Source organism: Aptenodytes patagonicus, chromosome 3, assembly GCF_965638725.1.
Source record: "Aptenodytes patagonicus chromosome 3, bAptPat1.pri.cur, whole genome shotgun sequence".
NCBI lineage: Eukaryota > Metazoa > Chordata > Aves > Sphenisciformes > Spheniscidae > Aptenodytes > Aptenodytes patagonicus.
The window spans coordinates 45477737-45500986 of record NC_134951.1 but is presented as its reverse complement, the minus strand read 5'-3'; the positions used below and the strand labels follow the sequence as shown (position 1 = coordinate 45500986).

The 23250-nt window shown below is 37.3% G+C and overlaps 1 protein-coding gene across 6 annotated transcripts in view; it reads left to right on the top strand.

Annotated features, from left to right (window-relative positions):
* The window catches only part of EPHA7 (EPH receptor A7), a 179325-nt gene that overhangs the window by 139384 nt on the left and 16691 nt on the right, over positions 1–23250 (top strand). For 3 of the 6 annotated variants that reach the window (XM_076333255.1, XM_076333250.1, XM_076333252.1), the window contains exons 8-16: positions 4347–4455; positions 5147–5202; positions 9152–9277; positions 13524–13709; positions 14276–14337; positions 15335–15544; positions 16613–16762; positions 20876–21069; positions 22178–22333. In XM_076333255.1, coding sequence (XP_076189370.1) covers positions 4347–4455; positions 5147–5202; positions 9152–9277; positions 13524–13709; positions 14276–14337; positions 15335–15544; positions 16613–16762; positions 20876–21069; positions 22178–22333 — 1249 coding nt within the window. The remainder of the gene's footprint in view (positions 1–4346; positions 4456–5146; positions 5203–9151; positions 9278–13523; positions 13710–14275; positions 14338–15334; positions 15545–16612; positions 16763–20875; positions 21070–22177; positions 22334–23250) is intronic. The other 3 variants (XM_076333251.1, XM_076333253.1, XM_076333254.1) reach the window with 2 other exon arrangements.

Sequence of the window (23250 nt, the reverse complement as noted above, 5' to 3'; positions counted from 1 at the left end):
TGCATCACTGACCATGCTCATGTATCCTTTTTCTGACTCAGGTGATGAAAACCAGCATATAAACCAGTGACATACTTGGCCAGTATGCACAGCAGATTTTTCTCTTATCACAGGCCAGCTTTGTGTTTTGATGTGCCATGTAAAATGTCCTATGCTTTCATTAAAGAAAATTTTAAAAGTGGCATACTTTCCATTACCTTGAGAGGACATTATAGAATATAATTCCCATCAACGATAAGCATCCACAATTTTCCATATGTGGTTTTCAGAAATCATTAAAACGTTGGTAAAAAGATAGTAAATTCCATTAAATTCTTCTAGAATTGTTTTACACAAAAATACTTGTTTCTCATACTTTATTTATAGTTTTATCAGAACTTGCAGGCTAATCAAATTAATCTTTTGTTAACATTTTAAAGGAAGACCTTTATTGGATCATTTTTAGGAAATATAGCTCAAGTGAAGTACTGTACAGGTGACTAGTAAACCAGTGTTATGCTACAGTTAAGAGGCATTGGCTTCTCATTAGTCCAGTGGATTTCCAAATGCAGCTTTTAAATATGTCAAAGTATTTTAAGAATATATATATAGTGAGAGTGTGTATACATATATATACACACATATATGTATATATATGTAAGAATATATATAGTGACCATCACAGTCAGCTACTCATGTTGCTTACCTGAATTTCTTCTGGCACTTCAACTGGTTGGCACCTTTTGGTTGGTGCTGTTGATTAAGTAGATTTTTGTATTATTCTCCGGTTTCTGAATTGTAATAGAAACTGCATGGCCACTTTTCAGTATTTGAGGAACTATGTCCATTATATTAATAGTATCTGATATGTAGAATATGCATATTTTATACCTGTATTTGCACATATTGTACATATTGGGCATTGCATACATATTTATGTAAAAATTTCAAAATTATGAAGTAAAAATGCTTTATAAAGGCAGGATATTTCTATTCTATATTGTGTTTGCCACAGATAAAAGTACTTTAATCATTGTATTTTTTTGTTGGAATCATTGCTGGTTATTAGAGACAGAAGTCCCTCAGGAAGAAAATATAAATCCATAGATTTATTTTTTTAATTATATTACCACTTAAGTGGTAATTTTATCTTTTGATTCACTGAAGTATTTAAAAGTTATGTTAAATGACTTGTAGCCAGTGGATCTAAAGATGATCCTGTGCTTTTTGTAATTGAAGGGGTTTGCTACTTGTTACAGCTCTCTCTGTTAAAGTATAAGGACTCAGCGCAACCTGGCATGAAGAAGATTTTGCTTTTTCCTTTTGCCCTGAATCAGTTTCAATCAAGCAAGGTTGAAGTAATATGCAGATGTAAATTTATTCCTCATGTCTGAAATAACACTACTACAAATGTTTATAGAAGACATAAAAAATAATATTTAAGAAAGTGATATTTGGCCTACATGAATCCAATTTCTCATTAAAGGTTTCATGGTGGACTTCAACAGGAATTCTTTTCTGCAAATCATACATTTCAGGTTGCTTGCATGAGAAAATGTTGCTGAAGGAGCAGCACAGCTTTTCCATCTATCACCCTTTTTTAAATCCTCCAGGGTGTTTGGATATCCATTCCTCTTCCCTCCAACCATGTACTTAAAAGGTGGTTTTAAGTCCTGTAAATTAAGCATTGCCTCATTCATTTGGATATGCAAATATCATAACATCAGATTAGGTATCACCTGCAGCTGATTGCCCAAGTATCAGGTCCCTGTCTTTCTCTGAGCCTGAGCACAGCTTAAGCAGAGGTAAGGGCAGACTTCCCTGTCCTGCTGGTGGTTCCCTGCCATCACCATTGTGGCAGCACCAGTGACAGGTATCCATGCCATGCACCCCCTGAAAGGATCATCTGCACCCTAAAATCATTCCTCTAAGGACACTCTAGCATCTTTATTTCTGCCAAACCACAGTGATTATTCCAGAAGCTGGGTTCTGATTCACCCTTACACTAACAGACTGAGTTCATCACACAGAAGGGAGAAGCAGCACAGAGTACATGAACAGAGGCAGATGTCTTAGACTGCTGTCACTGAATTCATACCAGACCATGCCCACAATCAGACTTTTTTTTTTTTTTTAAAAGATGTAAAACTACATCATACATTGCATCCCACCTATCTTACCAGTTGGCCAGTGTACCACGTCCTCAACATTTTCCAGAGCCTAAATAATATCCTCGGCTTGCTTCCAGAATGTGCCAGTACCCAAAATCTGTGAGGCAGTTATGCAGAGCAACCCACTCACATATGTCAACCTCTATGCACTCAACTTGGCTGCTAGATTAGGTGACAGGCTGGGGTGGGTATTTTTCCAAAGTCTGTTAGATAGAATCATAGAATCATAGAATCATTAAGGTTGGAAAAGACCTCTAAGATCATCGAGTCCAACCGTCAACCCAACACCACCATGCCCACTAAACCATGGCCCTAAGCGCCACATCTACATGTCTTCTAAATACTTCCAGGGATGGGGGCTCAACCACTTCCCTGGGCAGCCTCTTCCAATGTTTAACCACTCTTTCAGTATAGATGCGGTTTCACACCCTGGCCATTGTGACAGGATGCTGCCTTTTCTTGACTTCCAAGTGAGGTTTGCAGTGAAGTTCAAAGAGAGAACGGCAGAGTTTTAGGAAATGCTGTATTTTACATAGACTGTGCATTCCCATGTTTGGGTTTGTCTGCTTTGATGGCCTGGTGATGTTACAGGAGCTGAGTTGTATAACTTATGCCCCTACGTTCTTGCACAAGATAGTGACTACTGATTTCCTAAAAGTTCCACAAGTGGGATATATGCAGGCCTGCGGTAGCACCCTACTGACCTGGGTATCTCAGAAAGTTACAGCTACTCAAAAATAAGCATTTGTTCTTTTCAGTTAACGACTGATATGAACAATGAGATCTTCCTTACCTGCATTAGGTGCAACATAGAAAAATTACAAAGTTTCTTTAGGAAATGAAACTGGGGCGGGGGGGAGAGGAAATTTCCCCTCAATGCATATTATTCTATATCTGTGTAGAATAATAAGGGATTTGTTATTTTGCGGGAGGAAGCAGCTGGTACAGGTCAGTGTCAGTGACAAATAAATCATGCTGATTGGCTCACTTCTCCCAAGACAGAGCAAAGAAAAGACTGGTTTGTTTGTTTGTTTCTATGGAAACTTCTGAAGTCTGCAACAGGAACCTGATTCTGTGGAATTCATAAAATCCTTGTGTAGACATTCCTGTTCAGTTACCACTACCAGCAGTTAACCATATTAACATACCTTCTACAATTTAGTTAATCAGCTATCAGTTGGGTTTCCTTTTTTTTCCCCTCTTTTATCTCTCTACTGCTTCCCGATGACTCACACTTTCACAGTCCCTTGCTCAGTATCACTGCCTGATGTCTTCTCCTTTATTCTCAGTCTCTTGGGCTAGATCCTCGCTGTTACAAACCAGCATAGCTCCATGGAGTTCAGTAGAGCTGTACTCATTTAATGTGACTGAGTATATGTCCACCCTCATTAGAAGTTGGGCAAGCAATGTATTTAACAAACCTTGAGGTTTCTCAGGCTAAGTATTTACATCCTCAGTTTACATTAATGTGACATGCAGACATTTGCATATATTAATAGCATTGGCATATCTGAATAAAAAGAGTGATAATGTGTGGATATTTTAGCATGTAAATTCTCTGAAGCATGGAGAATTCCATTTTGTATATGTGGAAGCACCTTTTCATTGCTAACAGAAACAAATGATAATAATAGTGATTTACAATGATTAATAACAGTAAGAAATAGAAATATGCTAACTAGGAAATCTGTGTTAATAGTGTTTCACCTCAAACATTCTTCTTACAGTTAAGACATTATTTCCTTGGGTACCATCAAAGTCACATCAACCAGTTTTAGCGGGGAGGCTAGGAGCAGAGCTCTTCAGGGATTATTCTCCTACTGTCCCCCCTTACAGCGATACCCAGGTCTTCCCTTTTAGGCAGGAGTCAACCACTGAGCAAAACAGAAGGCAGCACAGCAGTAGGAGGGAGTGGAAGTGGCTGGTGCTGGCTTTTGGCTAATGGCTGTGCCACTTTGATCAAGTCAGTTCCAGCATAGCTCATTTTTATTCCCTGTAGACGATCATTAACTCATCCAGCATTTGGATGAATTTCCAATGGAGGCCCTCTTTAGACTAACTTTATCAATTTAATAGTTTCAGGCAACTGAAAATGTAAACTAACAGTCTGCAATTCATGAAGGTTGACTTAAATTTTTGCAGTTCCTTTGTAGAGAATAATTTTAAACTAATCTCTGCTCTGTGCTCTGTTTGTAGCCACGGCTGTTTCCAGTGAACAGAATCCTGTTATTATCATAGCTGTCGTTGCTGTGGCAGGAACCATCATTCTGGTCTTCATGGTGTTTGGATTCATCATCGGGCGAAGGTATTGCACCTTGTGTAGGCATAAGAACATCTGACCCCACGCTTGTGAACTCCTGAGACATAGCCTAATCTGGAATGGTAATTTGCAAAACTGAAACAAGTCATTTTTAGTAAGGACAATTTTCATTTAAATTCCATTATCAGTTATGCAGTTCGTCCTCTTACTTTGGCAAGACACACTTAAATCAAGATGTTCTTTTTGTCCTATGTAAATGTGCTGTAAAAGGAACCCCCAGCAGGTTCTTTACCTGTACTCCTCAAAGTTCCTCTTTCTGTTCAGTTTTCTCACGTGGAGAAGTCTGACACTTTATCTGATCAGCCTTTAAATGACTTTACATTCAAGAAAAAGAGGCACAGCAGTAAGTTTAAGAATACCCTCATGTAAAACTGTTTTCTACTTTCAAGTTCTTTAATCCTCTGTTTTATCCGTAGAAGCTTTTCACCAGAACTAGAATTTTCTCTTAGGACCTGTCCCAACTGGTATTTGATACAATAGCCTTTTGATTGTAACTGTTCATGATTTATTTAAAACTCTGCTGTCAAGAGAATTATAGCTGAAACTTTCAAAGGGCCTACAGGAGTTAGGTGCTCAGTGCCTGAAAATCCCAGCCTGCAGAACTGATGTTGTCAGGACTTTAAATGTGAGGAAGGAAATCATTATTTACCAGTAAAACTGGCGTCTTTCTTTTCAGGCATTGTGGCTATAGCAAAGCTGATCAAGAAGGGGATGAAGAACTTTACTTTCATTGTAAGTGTTTTGCCTTTTTTTCCCCCTTTCAAAAATTCCCAACTGCAATAGTGTAGACAATACTAAAACAACACTCCATGAAAGACAAAGCCATAAGAAATTTAAAAATGTTGTGTAAATAGCAAGTGGGAAGTTAAACACTGTAAATATGTGACCTGCACAAAAAGAATGCAGATTAAAGTCAATGTTGCTCACACAGATGGTTTTATTTCTATACAAGTGTATGATATACTATTGTTTTCGTTCTGCATTTTTTTTTTCTTTTGGTTGATTTGAATACATTTCACACCGTCCTAATGATCTCTCTGAGGTGCAGTATTTGAGAGACCTTTGGCTAAGTAACTGTATGATCTTTACCTCAGGCAAACTTCAGATTAAGAAAGTGTGGGTCACTGCATCACCCTAACAATGAAGCTGTTCTACTCAAAAGCTGTTTTCTGCTACTGTGAATATGGTAGCATCAATATTTACAAAACATAATGTCCTTAAAAATAGAATATTTAATTTGAAAAGAAAGGTCAGCTACTTCTTTACTGATCTCTGTTCTAGAATCACTTGCCTAGCTAAGAGTAGCACCTAAAAGCTCTTTTGTTAAAATCACAGCTACCGTCTGAACTTACGCTAGAACCCTGGGAAAATTCAATAAAATACATCTTTCTTGGGTTAATGACAATTGAATATTTAAGGGCAGAGGAAGGCTTATGCAAGAATAGTTTCAGTTTTATCAAAATATTGTTTAAAAAACTGTCTTATTTTAGCCCTTTCTCATTTCAGTTGTAATACCATTTTGACACGAGAAATTAAAAATGTTTGAATTTCTTTTAGAATCAGTCATTAACTCAGGAAGTATGGTAAAACTAAGTAGCAAATTTATTTTGAGCATCCAAAATTGCAAAAATCACATAATAGAGTTAAACCGAATATAAGTCCCAACACAAAACAATGCCTGGGTTTCCAGTCATCTCCCATACCTGATAACTCTCATATCAATAGAACTTGCCATTTAGTCATGCTATGCTGTATGTAGCCTTTGTTGTCTACCAATAATTGCAGCTGTAGCTTAAATCCATCAGATATTTTTTTTATGAAAGCAATATGGTGTATCTTATTTTACATATGTTAAAATCATGAGCTATTATCAGAATGTAATGTCACATGGAGAATGAAGTAGCCACTAGTCACAAATTTGTAGCATCTTCTCAATGCACACCTCTTTAAACGAGTAGTTCTAGCCAAAGCTACACTCAAAATCAGATTAAGGTTTCTGTTTCACCTTTCTGCCCTGAAAAAAACAGATCAGCTGGTATCTGTTCATGGTCCCTGAGTTTGGGTGTGTTGCTACCTAAATAATTGCATTTAAATGCAGTGAGCATTAAACTAAGTAGTGACATCATTGCGGCTTTAGTCAATCAATTCATCATCTGTGCAAGAAAGGCAGAAAATAATAATGGGATAAGAATTATTTATCATGCACTTTGCAGTGCAGCTGATTTTAAAGAATTCATCAAAAATCTGATGTTACTTAAATATTACTATTCTGGGAGTGATGGATTTGAAATTTGCCACTCATAGATGCATTATAAGCTTTTCACGTCTTCAGAAGAGCTACTGCGCTCACTTTTAAAATGCCCATTATGTCCTTGAAGGAAAAGATCAACTATGTGTTCTTGTATTTCAGTATATAAACAAAAGGAATATGATAGCTAAATAATTCCTTTCCTCATCTCCATTATCTGTGATATATTTTGTTTCAGTGAAAGTATAAATGAATTAATATGAAAGCTTCTACTTAATGATTAACAGTTGATCCAGAAATGGTGAGACTTTATAAGTGCTCATTTCCCTCATTTTACCTTCAAGAAATCTGGTTAACCAGTAAATCACAGAACAGTTAGCATACACTGTCTTTTTAAAATCATAGCACCAAATATAAGTCACTGTTTGCCAAGCTAGTTTTTCATCATCTGTTGATTGAAGGTTTAGTTTAATTTTATTTGGTAACTATGCACAAGATGAGATGGAGCCCAGTGCTGTGGTCACCAGCTTGGTCACAGAACTGTGAACACCGGTTTGGTGTCCTTTTGCTCCATAACATCTAGACAACCTTCTGTGCTGCGGTACCAGATCAGATTTTCAAAAACGTAACTTACAACAAACACTTAACACAAAAACTTAGAAGTAACCATTTTTTTAAGGCAGGTTTTAAAACACTGTATTAAGAGTATCATGTATTTCACTTCAGTCCCCCTCAACTCTCTGTGACCTCAAGTGCTACACTTAAAGATACAAGTACAATGGAGGAGTTTAATCAAGCAATTCAGATTTATATTTGGTTTCCTCCTACCATTTTCTTCTAACAATGTCTTCAAATCCAGACCAGCACTATTTCACGTTGGTATGTCAGGATAGCCTTGGCCTGTCAAAATGTTTTATGACAGCTTGAATAAAGAACCATCAGAGGCCCATGTGAGATTCGCAAGGTTACCTCCAATCCAGGCCCCTTATCACAAACACAAGGGGATGGCTCCTTTTCCATCTCCCTGCCTGAAAGCACTATTGTAGGAGGTTAACCTATTGCTTTCTTCTCATTTCCCTCCCCTTTTTGGTTTTAAGAAATAAATATTTATAATTTTAAAAATTTGTAACATTATCAATACAATTGGAAGAACATCTATTTAAATACATATGGCAGAGAATAACATCTGGGCAAAATTTCAAATAATTTCTCTGGATGTAAATTCATTACATTCCTCAAACAGTTTCTCTAGCTTTTTCCTTTTTATGAAGGTTTGGTGTGGTTTTGGTCAGTAATACCATCTGAAACATAAATACACATGATTACTAAGCTGTTTTTCAATATATTTTCAAATTTAAAATATTTTATGTTCAATTAAATGATTACAAAGCAACCATAAATTATTTATGTTTTGTATTGACTTTTGATCCTATTCTTGTATATCAGTATATCAATTAGCAGAGAAACATTCTTGCATTTTCATATTGAGTTTTAATTCACTGATTTAATTAAAGCTCAGGACTGTAATCCTTGTGAGCCAAATTTATTTCATAATAAATGCTTTGTTAATAGATTTCCAGGGTTGCTCTACTTTCACCAGAAGTTTCTACTTTCACCAGAAGGGCAAATAATAATTTTCCTTGATCAGCAGCAAACTAAGGGAAAAAACTACATGCTGGCCAGAGCGCTACACTGCCTGAGTTGCACTAAGTGCTATACTGGAGAAAGAGGGAGCAGAAACCAAGTTGCTGCATATCATTCATTTAGGTGCTTAAGAAAGGGAATAATCGTGCCACAGAGCCCACTTTCCCTTCCTGTGCCTTTACAAGTTGACTACAAGTGTTTCTCATGTTCATATTCTAGTGCAAGAAACATACCTAAGGATATAAATTCCAAGTGCCGTGAATAGTTTAGCTTGGCTATTGCCACAGTCTGTAAATAATAATATATTCAATAGTTTAAGCAAATTGAAGTAGGTGGGAGAGCCTTTCAAATCCCACTAGAAGACAGAGATAACATAAAGAAATGCTGTTTATGCAAGCTGGGAAAAGAAGATAAGCTGTCCTTACATGGAAAACGACGATTCACCTCCTCTGCTGCTCTTACACCCCTTCCCCTGCTTTATTTTTGTTCCCACTCAACCCTTGCATTTTATTCCATTGAGCACTATTTAATATTTATTACTTCTTTCACTTCAAGGTGGAGGTGCAGATGCTAATGTTAGTCATTTTTAGGGATGGGATTGTGTACTTGTATCAGCATGCTTGCAGATGATGCCTAAAACTAAGGTTGCCTCTCAGAGCAACTCTGACTCAGGCAGTGTGGAAGCAGGTTCATTCTTCCAAGGACCTCTCTGCATAGCGAAATTCCTGGGCTGACTGCACAATAAGTGCTTTTGCTTCATCACAGTCATGCTTTCTTACATCATTACAGTTAAATTTCCAGGCACCAAAACCTACATTGACCCTGAAACCTACGAGGACCCAAATAGAGCTGTCCATCAATTCGCCAAGGAGCTAGATGCCTCTTGTATTAAAATTGAGCGTGTGATTGGTGCAGGTAAGGCTGCCATGGCTTCCTGATTCAACTGTTCCATTTAGCTAGGATCGAAACTCATACATCATAATGACAGGCAAATAATTATACCTCAAGTATAGAAGAACTTTTTGCATTTGCCAGAGTGGTTAAGAGCAATGACACTGCACTTGCTTCTAAAATGTAAAAACAAATGGGGGAAAAAAACAACAAAAACCAAATAAATAAGTAAATGAAGAGTCTTGCTTGACATTGAAAGCTTGTGGGTTTCTAATTCTGTATCTGCTGTTAAAAATGTGATTGGGGGAGGGGGGCTGTTTTGCTGCCTATTATTTACTGTCAGAGTAAAGGCGTTAGGCATGAGTGTAAATTCTGCTCACTTTCCTTCTGCAAGAGGGCTTTTTGACCTCTGAATTTTTGTTCATGTGAGTAAGGAAAACTGGCTGCAGCACAAAATCTTAAATAGAGACTAGGAAGGTCTTGTTTCTGTATGACAAAATCTTCCCTAAGGCTGTTTTTTGTTCTACCATTTTTCTTTTTGATATTTTATGAATACAAAAAGTTATTGTTTAACTTCTCATGACTGATTGTAATTGCACCAGCATTACATTGCTTTTCTTCCTCTTGAACTGTCTACCACCTACTTAAGCCATGGTGTTCATGCTCTAAAGAGTCAGTTTCATTTGTTTGCATTAATAAGATATGTGACATTTTTATTGCACTACTTCATGTAGTGAAATTAAGTTTCCATGGGTAAGAAAAATATCCAATACTTTGGATTCCTGGAGGAAATGTTCTTTTGCTTTCCTGTTGTTTTATAAAAGTATTAGTAGAATACTTTTACAATCACCCTGTAGTTTGGCGTGCACTGTGGTATTATTTAAAAAGAGAAGAACAAATATCTCTAAAATAAGCTGGTTTACCTGTAAAAAAATCTTTACATTTAGAATTCACAATGCCCCTTTAAAGTAATCTCATTCATGTTGAATCATGTCTTAATCAAGGAGTAGTACTGTTGAAATTAACACCACTGCTGAACAAATTATTCCTTCAGATGAGTAAGAGCATAAGAATCCAGCCCTTGCTAACTAGTAATTTTTGTGATGCTAGAATGGCAGCATTTCTTCTAATAAATACACAATATACAAGATTTAAATTCAAGATTAGCATAGAAAAATTACTGAGCTTTATCTTTTGCTTTGAGTTAAAAAACTATCAATCAGCATCGCAACAGTTCAGAGCACAAAGATATATTCAGTTGGACTTTGCCAATGCTTTCTGAGCAAAATGCTGAAAATGCTTCAGTTGCAAAGAGTATACAGTTTAAAACATATTTTCACTGTTATGACAAAGTAGTTCCAGAATGTTAATTTTGTTGACTGCAGATGAATTTATTCTTGATTTTAATGAGTATAACTGATAGCAAAAAAACTAATGTGTGTTAGTAGTCATTCTGAAGAAAGTTAATTAGAAGTGCTATGGTGAAAGCATATTGTGTATGTGGTTTAGCTATGGCTTTAACCTGTTGATGTAGATAGCAAATAGGAGTGAAATGAAATGCAGTTCAGGAACAATAAAATGTTAAAGACCTGAAGAAGCAGCTGAAACTCATACATCTAAGAAGAATATAGAATTTCTACTAGTGACAGCACCAGGAAAGCCACTTAGCAGTCTCAATATGCATCAGCAATGCTGGCCACGTCAACTATTGAGTAGTGCCATGTCTCTCTCAGACAAACAGGGTGCAAGTATGCTTGGGCTCAATTTGCATGAGGGGTATGTGCTTTCCTTGCCAACGTTTTCATTACCACCCTGCTGTGGCCACCTGTCAGATACAGAATATGGTGTCCACTATGCTGAGTCCTTGTTTGTGCCACACATCCTTTGTTTCAGCCTCTTCCTTGTTGACATGCTGAGCTGGTGGCTGTGCGGCTGTGCAGTATTCCCACTCTTGTCATATTTTCTGGATCCTTTTTGGGCATCATTTCAGCTGAATACACTATTTTCTTGAGAATAAAAGCAGTTCATTGGCTAGCATCCTGGCCTGAAATGCATAACATACAAGCTCAAGTTTCTGGTTTGGCCAAGCGTGAGTGATCTGCTTTTGGAAATCAGTCAAAATCAGATCACAGAGAGCTGCAAAGGAGTTAAGCCTTAGTGTCTCCCATGCCAAGTATCCTAATTACCTGGCTCTGAAGTATCACATACACACACGCATTTATACTCACGTCTTGTTTTCGGTGTGGAACAAAAACAATTTTGGAAGGTACTGCTAGAGAAAATTGTTATCCTTTAGTAAGTTCATGTGGCTAGGAGCTGTGAGTGAGGTGAGTGGTGAATTCATTAGTAGTCATCCATATTGCTAATTAAGTGCAGGAGGGAGGTTAAGGCACTGAGATAAGAGCATGAGCAGCTAGTTGTTATGTATGTAACAGCTATGCCTCATGGTATTCATGGCTATGGGATGGATATTCAGACCACAACTCCAGTGCCCAAGGATGGTTGAGGCTAATACCTCACCTGTGCAGGCAGGAACAGTTATACTCTGTCTGGCCAATTAGCTCAGGTACAGCATGGTGTTAACAGAGGTATATGGAGCTGATTGGAGCTAACCTTAATTCAGCTAGGGTAGAACGGGTGGGAGAGGAACTTGATTCTGTATGCAGTCATCTCCTATGAGATTCATAAAACCAGCCATGCTGAGTGGAGATTTCTCCAAACAAGTCAGTAGGAAATACTAAGTTCCGGCCAAAGTTCTACCCTTCTGGCTGGAGAACAGTGAAGCTGAAGCCCAAGCACTGCCTTTTTCCTTCTCTAAGCTCTGCTGTTGGGGGTGACAGGAGAACAGTAGCGTTGGAATGGTGACAGTGTCCTAAACAAGATTTCTCAGAACTCATCCATTAGGACACTTCAACTTTCGCCTCTTCAGGCATTCAGCCCCATTTCCAAGCATACCTCTCTCTCCACTGCCAGCCAGACTCCTTGCCAGTGTGGATGTGCCCTTAAGTCCTGATCCCACCAGGTTTCTCAGGACCTCAGCCTATGTCCCAAAGGGATTCTCTAATCAAACTCTCTGTGTTAGTCTTTCCTAATTCAATCATTTTTTTCAGCACTCACCTTAAAACAAGTCCTGGATGTAGGTGTGTCTGCATACTTGTGTATACTCAATAGCTTAATGTTAAGGCACTCCACAGGTATGCAGGAGATAAATTTCAGACTTGATTTGATTTGGAGGAGGGACTTGGATCTGTATCTCCCATACTCCAGATAAATTTGCAAAGTACCAGATTATTAAATATTTTTGTGATGAATCTTTCTCTTTTTAAAGAGATGTTCCCCTTTATTCCGTATAAGATGTGTTACTACCCTTTTCTCCTCTATATCCCAAGATATTTTTCTTCCTGGCGACAGAATGGGGGGGTCTCTCTTTCTCTGCTGACACGGCTGTGAGGCAAGGGACAATCCTTAAATCTTTCACAATCTCAATAATAGTGAGGTAGTTGTTTTGCCATTCAGCTCCACATCTCGCATGCTTCCATCCTCTTTCCTGTCCGATGGACTCCAATTACTTCTCTCCCAAATTATGGTTGTTGAGGCTTTTTTTGGTATTCTTGCTGGCTGGCTGGCCATTTTTTTAACATGCTTCTTCAAGTTCCAATTGTCTGTTAGTTTAGAAGCCTTTTACAAACTTCCAGCATTTGCTTGTGTTTGTTTAATGTAACAAAATTATTATAAGTCACACCTTTCATTTCATAATCTGCAAAGTAAATTATCCTGCTTGAAGGTAATAATGTAGTGCTTCATTTAACACCATAACGATGTTAAATTAAAAGCAGCTCTGAAAGAGCTGCCTTTTGAAAGAAAAAACCCCATTGGATCTAAAGATAGCAAGAAAACGATGTAGAACACAATGACATTTTCACTTAGAGATAGTATTACTATTTCTGTAATAGTATTTTCTTTTGAAAAGCTACTTCATTTTTACTTCCTATTTTTGAAAAAATGTTACAAATTACTAACAAGTCTTTTAAAAGATTCAAATAACAGTCCTGTAGATTGGCTTAACATGAAGTGTTTACTCCGTAAGGTACTTAGTCAGCAATTCATTTAAAGCACGTGTCTGTCTTTGTGTTCCTAAGCAATCCATTTCAAATATGAACATTCACATGTTAAATTTAAACACACACTTAGGCAGCTAGTTGAATCAAGGCCTAAAAATAATATTCATATTATATTCAGAGTAATTCAGCATCGATCTACTTCATTTTAGGAGAGTTTGGTGAAGTGTGCAGTGGGCGTTTAAAGCTTCCTGGCAAGAGAGATGTTGCAGTAGCCATAAAAACTCTGAAAGTTGGCTACACTGAAAAGCAAAGGAGAGATTTCCTGTGTGAAGCAAGCATCATGGGACAGTTTGACCACCCCAACGTTGTTCACCTAGAAGGGGTCGTTACCAGAGGTAAGCAGTGGCTCGATCTGTCAGTCAAATAACAACATAATGGCAGAAATTACTTTAGCTTATTCATGGTCAAAGATTCAAATTATAAACAGGCTGCACACTCCTAATGGATTTTCTCCTGATGCGTAACTAACTAAAACAGTATTTACTTTATGCTACAACCTAAGGAAAAAAATTAAGATGCACGCATGATTAAAAGATGAAGTACTTTGAAATATATTATTTTTCTAGTTTCATTTAGCCTCAAAGACCATGCAGAGAGATAAGGTTTCTTATGTCCTTTCATATTATCTGAAGTGTCTTTATTCCAGAGTCCTGTTCACACAGCAGGAGTTAGGAGAACACACTGACATTTTGAATTATATGGTTTACTTTTGTGAATCATGACCATGTTCCATGCAGACATTTAAGAACTTGTTAGAGCTCAGTAACAGTGCTGGAGGCCTCAGAAATGTTCGTTGTCTCAATGATTCAGTCCTTCAAAGGAATAACATGTGTTTTATCAAAAAAAGGTACTCCATTTGTGTTACAGTTTCTCAAACAAAATCTGTCTTCTTTTCTTTCAGGGAAACCAGTCATGATTGTAATAGAATACATGGAGAATGGGGCCTTAGATGCATTTCTTAGGGTGAGTACCAAAATGAAAATATATATAAACGTATTTTAAGTGACATATATATTATATCATATATTGTCACTTTTAAAAATATGGTTTTATATATGTGCATATATATATGTATACCTACATGAAATTCATATAATTAACATGTTTTTCAGGCTGAAATGGAGCTTGACAAATAATAGCAGTTCTCTACATTATTTCAGCAAAACCACATCAGAAATGAGGGGATCAGACAGGATCACATGGGAACATTCTAGGAATTTAAGTGATTTAATGTGGCATAGACATGGTGGGTTTTATTATTGCCACCAGCTGAAGTTAAAACCACTGATACCTGAAGCCCAATCTTCTGCCTTTTGGGAGCAGAATTTTATTGTGTCAGCATGGTGGAAGTCAGCATATAAGAATCCCTAAGTGAACTATGGTCGTGTTTAAAAAAAGAAATGCAAGTTCACAACAATTTAGCATTTTTTGAGTGTGTGTTCTGAACTGGCCAGTTCTGACTCCTTACCAGGTGTACAAGACAGTGTGAAATGATGTATAAACACTCTATAGAGAAGAGAAAGATTTGATAAACTCCAAAGTTTGTTTGATAAACTCCAAGCTATGAATAAAATTATCAGTAGCTAGGGTTCCAAAAGGAGATAGTTCTTATTTTCTTGATACAAATAATTATGCTGAGAGATGAAGGGCACAGAGGCAAACTATAAAGAGCTGTGCATCAGGTAATCTCTCAGAAAAGACTTGCCATGACTTAGGCAGAAATTTATAGTGATTAGCAAGTTTTGTTACTTCTAGTACATTAACTACTCACACATTTCTTAACTGGATGTACTGCTTTATCTCTGAAGAAAATAAAACTTGTGTTTGAAGTGAGTTTCTTTGCCCCAGTATGAATTGCTACAGAAGTAGTAAGTAAGCAGAAAGCTAAAGTTGTAAACCTAATTCTTATTTCTCTTCTCAGCTATACTAACAAGAATTGCTACTCCTTTCTTCCCTCCAGAAACACGATGGGCAATTTACAGTCATTCAGCTAGTGGGAATGTTAAGAGGAATTGCTGCTGGAATGAGATATTTGGCCGATATGGGATATGTACACAGGGACCTTGCAGCACGCAATATTCTTGTCAACAGCAACCTTGTTTGTAAAGTGTCAGACTTTGGCCTTTCCAGAGTTATAGAAGATGATCCAGAGGCCGTCTACACTACTACCGTAAGAGCAATTGATGGGTTTTAGTAGTTTTGAGATGTGGCTATTAAGAAGAAGCATATCTTCTAGAGAGTATAGATAAGAGAAATACATTAATTGCTTGAGAAATGTTAACCAGTCAAAAGGAAAAGAGTCTCTGCAGAAATCTGGCTCTAATTAGGGATTGATATTTTTGTAAGAACATACAAAAATACTTTATTTGGTAAAGTTCTAAAAATTTTGCACAGTATCTTCATTATTCCCTTCCTCATGATTTTCTGTTTGAACAAATACAGAAGTTTTACGCATAAAAATTTTAATCATCTCATTTACTATGTGTCAATTAAAATATTTGTAGGCTATTACTATTTTTCAGACTAGATTTTATCTCACCAAGAAGCTGACTAGCTTGAGGCTACACTGTGACAAAGCTTAACTCCTGCATTTTCCCTTGCTTTTGGGTGGGACGCTTTTCTTAAATAAGCATTCACCAGGCACACTATGCTCTTTATTCTTTTGTTGAGCCAGCTCCACTTTCCCACCCATGGGGCCTCGCTGTACCTATTTTCTCATGCTGAGGGAAGGAGGGGCCCCTGGAATCTGCTCTGACAGGCGCAGGGATCCGGGAAACAGCACCAGTGTTCACGGCTGTCACTCTGGCTGCTGTGCTCTAAGTGGGATCCTGGTTTAAAAATGTCAGACCGAGATTTCAGAAGAGCCACATGACAAGTCAATGGGATTTATATGCACAGGATGAGATTCCCCTCACCTTGCTTCCACCAGCCAGGAGTTAAATGACTAGTGTAAATCAGACATCTAAGCAGCCCCTTAAAATCAATGGAGAGATAAGCACTTCCAGAGAAATGCATCCAACTTAGATTAGACAGGTATCTAAGTTTCTATGGTCCAAGTGTTTTAAGAGCCTAAACTTCCTTAGCCTCCTTTGAAAATTCTGCAGTTGGCCAACTACAGTAGATGATATAAGTGCTGCTTTTGATGTTGATGGAAATAATTATAAATACACTGTACAGAAGATGATATGGAAATTTTGTGGAGAAAAAGAAAACTTCCTTCTTTTCTTTTTTTTCATAGGGTGGAAAAATTCCAGTGAGATGGACAGCTCCAGAGGCCATACAGTACCGCAAATTTACATCAGCCAGTGATGTGTGGAGTTATGGAATAGTTATGTGGGAAGTAATGTCTTATGGAGAACGGCCTTACTGGGACATGTCAAATCAAGATGTAGGTTATACTTTGTCTGTGAGTGTGTGTGTGTGTGTGTGTGTGTTAGAAAAACAAAAATTACATATTGTAAACACATACATATGTGTTTCACTATACATACATAAAATGTTGGTTTAGAAAGAAGATTTATCAAAATACTGTAGGGTTCTCACAAAACGAAAAAGTTACAGAGCTTTCACTCTTTACCTAAATCTCTAAGTCATTCTTCTGCCATGTGGATGTTGTAGGTCTCTGTCCCAAGTATGAAGTAAAATTAGAACATCAAAAATACTAATATGTGCTCTTCACTTTATTAGACTTAAGCATAGAAGGAATTAATTTTTTTCCAATAAAAAATAATTCTGAGGTTTCTGAACTCAGAGCAATGATCGATCAGTTGAAAAAAGTTGTTAAAAATCTGAGTAGCAGTTAATGGCCTACTTTGGCTTTTTCAAGTTAATTATGCAGATTTAACAATACCCTTGTTTGCATAAAATATGACCCAGAGCAACAAGTCAGCAGTAACAGAACAGATGGGTGTTAAACTTGATTTCTGACAAAAGTATCTATTAATATAGAAAGTACACAGGAAAAAGCCGTGCAGGTGAGAAAGGTGTCAGAAAGAGTCTCATTTAAAGTTCTTCAGGTCAGGGGCTTGAGTGGTTTTTTAATTATTATTTTATTTTTTGATTGAATGATTGACACCAAAGTTGAAAAAAAAAAGATAAAAGTATAAATGATGAGTCAGTTTGGCACAGTGCAAAGTTGTTAATATTTGACAGGTCTCAGTGTCAAAGATTTCATGGACTGTCAAAATATGGGCAAACAAGTCCTTGGGGTAGAGAAAGAGAAATATTTACATTCCCTAGACACCCAGTAGAGTTTCATTTCTTTTGACACCTTCCTTCTGTACTAGATTCAAACATAAAAGAAGTCTGACAGGAATATAAGATGCCTTAAAGGCAAACCTTACCTATCTTTCCTGGAACAATAAGGAAAAACTTTTATATAGGGGAGAAATTTTAGTATCATCATGCTTCTTGTTGGATTTTGAAAAGTATTCCCTCTGGTGAAAACTGCAAGTAAAGTGCATGAATGAACCTTTTTCATAAAACAGCTAATTACCACTTCTTGCAGTTTCATCTCTTTTTAGCATCTTACATAATACTCTTCAAGAGCACATAGATAAAGATGCATCAATTGCTTGGTAAAATAGTTTCAAATATTCTTGTATGCTGTGATCTTCAAGCGTGTTCTGAAACATACCTCCCAAAACATATACACATCCTACCAATCCCATAGATAAATCTATGATGCAAAAATTTAGAATAATCTTATGGTTAGTTATTTATTCTCCTTCACAGTTACCAATGGGAGTATTTAACTGGAATAAAAAATGCTAAATGTGTCTCTTCTAATTTTGTATATACACTCAGGCAGTTTATATATCTTAAGTGTATAATTTTGCCTAAAAGTGGATGTGGGTGTAGTCATAGACCAGATCAGATCTCCTAAAAAATATGTCTTCCTGACTTTGGATCTTTAGATGGCATTTCTTTAAATCTGCCCCTCTTCCTTTAACTCATTATTTTAGATTGATGGAGGATGCGAATTTGTGTTGTTACCATTGTCCAGTTACCTGTATTTAATACTTCTTTGTTGGCAACCAGTATATACAGTGAACAGACCTGGCCCCCTTCTAGTCTACTTTACATCCTCAGATAGCCTGATTATGCTAAAAGCATACTTGACTCTTAATAGTATTCCCTTTTTCTCTTTTTGCAGCAAAAGCAGTATTTGAAAAACAAATTGTGGAAAGTGTAAATAATATAAATCAATTCTATTACTAAGGACTCCAGCTGTGTTCTCTTTGTAGCTTTGCTTATTTAAAAAAAATAATTTCCTGCACCTATTTCATTATCTCTGAGTACTGATTTTTGGAAGCCCACCCCCACCTTTCTTAGCAGAGTAGACGCTTGTAGTACCCTTCAAAGTGCCCGAGTTTTGCGTAACCTTTTTTTTTTTTGAAAAAAAGAAACTTTACTTATCAATATTTTAGAATGTTTTTTCAATGTTTTGGATATTCCCAGCAATTCCATCCATCTCTAGCTAACTCAGTATTTTATATTTCCCAGTTTCATCCTTCTTGCTCAGAATACACATCAAAGAAGCTGGTTCTGCAGTATCCCCAAAGCCTTTTAAAAATAACATCATCATCTTGATTCCCACCTCTCTTCAGGTTTCCCTGCAGATCGTAGTGAACGTGGAAAAGTCCTGTTCATGATCCTTTCATTCATGTTTTCACTATCCGTTACAGTCTTGGATGTAGTCTCATCTAGATGGTTTACCAGTTCTAAGAGTCTTAGATATTTTGGAGGTTGTATTGCTGTTGGTGTTATCTACTTTTTCATTCCTCATTGATTGTCTCTGTGTTCTGACCTCTTAAGCAACTGCTTCATTTGTAGTAAATCATATGTAGTATGCACAAAGGGTTTAATACCTCTTACCTTTTAGAAGGTCAGAAATTTCTGCATTACTTTTCATAACACGCCAGTTGTCCTATATACACTGTAGCTTATTTTTCACTTCTATTCCACTGCTACTTCTAAGTGTAAGGAGCTGTTCTTTTGTTTTTCCTATTAATACTTCTGCAGAAATCCTCTCTCCCCACACTGTCTGACAGATAACTTCACTGTCTCTAAAAGGTCACCGCATTCATTCTTCAAGGTATGGATGTTACTGCAGGAATTGAATATTTCTCAGTCATTTTTGAGTTGTAGGACAGTACTGTCATTCTAAATGTACAGATAGAAAACTGTGGCCCAGGGAGATGAGGCAACTTCCCTGAGGTTAGAAGGACATTCTGTGACACAAACCTGCATTAAGTACCCTGCCACTGGGCTATGCCTCCTCTTTTCACAAAACTTCTTTTCTGCAGAAGGTTTTGATACAAACATGGATTTCAGCCAGCTTTTTGAAGGTCATTTTGTATTCTTTGAAGTTCTGTCTACTTTGCAGTCCACTGCTTTTGCATTGTTTCATACAACCTATGGAATATTTTCTATCTGGGTTATTATTTTCACTAAACCGTGGATATTCACCAACTTTATTTATTGTACCAGATCTACTTCCTAGGGCTACACCTGGAACAGCTTCTGATCTTGCTTTCTGTACAAACCGAGGGAGAAGACGGTCCTATGCACTACCCTTCAGGAACAAGCACCCTTAGCAATTCTAATACTGCTATGTCAGTCAATGTCAGTATACTTGAAATCCCCTATGAACGGTGTTTCAGCCCTTTTTCACAAGCCTTTCTTATCTGCCTTGCTTCCTGATGTGCTTTCTTATCCTGCCCTCAAGCTTTACAGCAGTTTCCTGTGATTTTATTTTACCCATTTTTATTTTTTACTTAAATCCAAATGGACTTGGCTAAGGAAGTCAACGGGTGGGTATAATTCTTGCTTCAGACATTTATGCTCTCCTTTGATCATATCATCATCTAGCAGCATCTCTTATTAAATCTAACTTTCTGTTTAGGTGATATATTAAAATACCATTCAGCCAGGTCTTCCTCTCACGTGGCACATTTCTGCTACTTTATCATTAATATAACATGGCTAGACATAGAATATAAGTTTTTCCCCTAACAATTTCTGTCTGCTAAACATTTTTCTTGGATCCTTTTATAAGCTCTTCAGGCTTTTTGTATTTTATATGTGCATGCACAGATCCCTATCCATTTACAAGTCAGTTGCTTCTACCACACACTCTTTCATAAAAGCCTTGGGGCAAGTAATAATGCTTTCTGAAATAACTCCATTTATCAATCTATCTGTTGCTCCCTTGGTGAATTTAATTGTTGTTCCTTGCTGCTCACTTGACTAGGTAATATAGCTATGTTCTGCACATATAGAGCAATATGCTTAATAAGCCCAAAGATGAAGTTGGGGAAATTATTTGAAAACATGAAGGCTCGTGTCAAAACAACAGACTCATATTTTTGCAATACTGATGGCAAACTTTAGTTTATTGATTTTTTTTTTTCTTCTTCTTTTATTTCTTGAACTGGGTAGCAATATATATTTCTTAAATAACCCTTGATGAAAAATGATTAAATATGTTGGCTACTAGGTTATAAAAGCAATCGAAGAAGGCTATCGTTTGCCAGCACCCATGGATTGCCCAGCAGGACTACACCAGCTGATGCTAGATTGTTGGCAGAAGGAACGTGGTGAAAGGCCGAAGTTTGAGCAGATAGTTGGTATTCTGGACAAAATGATTAGAAACCCAAACAGCTTGAAAACCCCACTGGGAACCTGTAGCAGGTAAGAAAAGCTTCAGTGTGAGTTTGTATGATGGTGCGCGTGGCTGGGTTCTGGATATTCTGCTTGGTGGCTGGTTCCAGTTCACACTTACTCCATGTGTGTCTCAGTTCCTCCTTCCTCCTGTTTCCTGTTCTTCCCTTCCCTCATTTGCCCTTCTTTTTCACCATGCTGAACAAAGCCAAAAAGAACTTTCTTAAAAAATAACCAAAATAAAGTAAATATAATGGAACTAATACACTTCTCAGTAAACTACTGCCTGCTTGTCACTCTTTCCACACTCTCACCACTAGCAGTCTTTGTTTTCCTTGTTTCTTAAAACTATGAAGTCTGGAGGGCAAGGATCATCATCTACTGTAGTTTTATATGATGCATCCCTTGCCCTAGGAACTGCCACGGTATAAATAGTAATTAATAATACACGTGCTTGGCCAATGTACTTTGACATTGCTACACTCTAGATTTTTATCTTTCATTTTCTGGCTTTAACTCCTTTCAGTGATTGCATCTCATTGTGTTTCATGGTGTAGCTTTTAATGGCTTCTTCATAAATTTCAGGTGAATTATTTAATCATGATAATCTTTTGATCTGCTAGCTAGATCACTGCACTAGGGAATCAACTGGCCTGTGTTCTGCTCCTGGTTCTTCTACTGACTGATTTGCTGTGTGACCTTAAGCAACTTACTTTGTGTCTCTGCTCTTTCCTTGTCTTTGTTTTGTCCCATCCAATTGAATAATGGGAATAGCTACTACTATATTTTCTAAGATGCTTAAAAGAATAGCATCTTTATTTTACTCAGCAACTTTAGTTGCAGCTGCTGTCATGCTAGGAAATAAGGTTGATTTTCTGTTGGTAATAGTCCATTAGGCTGATTTTGCTCACTCTGACCTTTCATCTTTTACGTGAATAAGCTTAGGAAATACATATTGTGAGCTACAGAGTAGTCGAGAACTATTTGCAGAATAATCTAAACTGTGTATAAAGGCCTATTACTTTCTACTCTTGACATTTTTAATACCCCAAACTTATTTGACTCTCACCTTGCTAAATACTCCCTGATGTTTTACTCTTTTTGGAAACAACTTACTTTCCTTTTTCCTTCTCCGTAGACCAATTAGCCCTCTTCTGGACCAGAACACTCCCGATTTTACCACTTTCTGCTCCGTAGGAGAATGGTTACAAGCTATTAAGATGGAAAGATATAAGGATAATTTCACAGCAGCAGGCTACAACTCTCTTGAATCAGTTGCCAGGATGACTATTGAGTAAGTTAGTACTGGACATGTTTAACTTGCATTTAGGGAATTTCTAGGTAAAATAATACACAATGTTCAACTCCAAAACTTTACCCTGAGTACAAACATGGTACTTGGGGTTAAGCCAGCCGGTTTAGCAACTGATGATGTACTAGAGCATCCCATGAAAGGGCAAATACCCTGCTACTTATGTGTGACATCACTTTTTTCCTTGCTTTTGAGACCAATTGAAATAACATCAAGGAGCTAGAATTTGAGGGAGAATGTGGCCCATTTCAAAATATGTATGTATAGGAAAAGAACCACTTTGCCTCCACTACCTAATTGATACCTTTTTCCAGACATGTACTAGGAGTATGTGGAATTTTCTTCTAATTGGCTGGGGGCTGTCTGTGTCCTGGAGGAAATGACTTTGCATCAGGATAAAAGTCTATAGAAGCCAATAATTTTCTGAAGGCAAGCATGGCCTGTATTGGTGCCGCCATCTTAAACAGGTCTTCTTGACACCCTGCAAAGAACATTCTTGTCCTGGTGGTTGCCAAATGTAATTCCTCTTACAGAGACAGGGTTTTTCTAAAACAAGTTTCTAAACAATATTCTCAAGTTTGCAACCCTACTCTTATCTGCCTGGTATCACTAGGGGTCTCAGCCTATAGCTTGGGAACTGTCATCAGAGCCCACAAGCGTCTACTAGGTTGGTAGCACTAGTAGCAGTGGAATTGAAACAGCTGCTCCTCTTTCATTTGCATGATGGGTATGGGTCAATATGCAAAAGGTTTCTCTAGGCATCTCTTTAGGAAGCAGAATGTGATCCCCAAAATCTTGTATTTATACATAACTTTGTCCTGAAAGCCACGCGAAGTGTTTTACAAGAGAAGTGTCTCTTTCTTCGGGTGTCCTTAAAAGCCACAGTAAAAGATTATCAT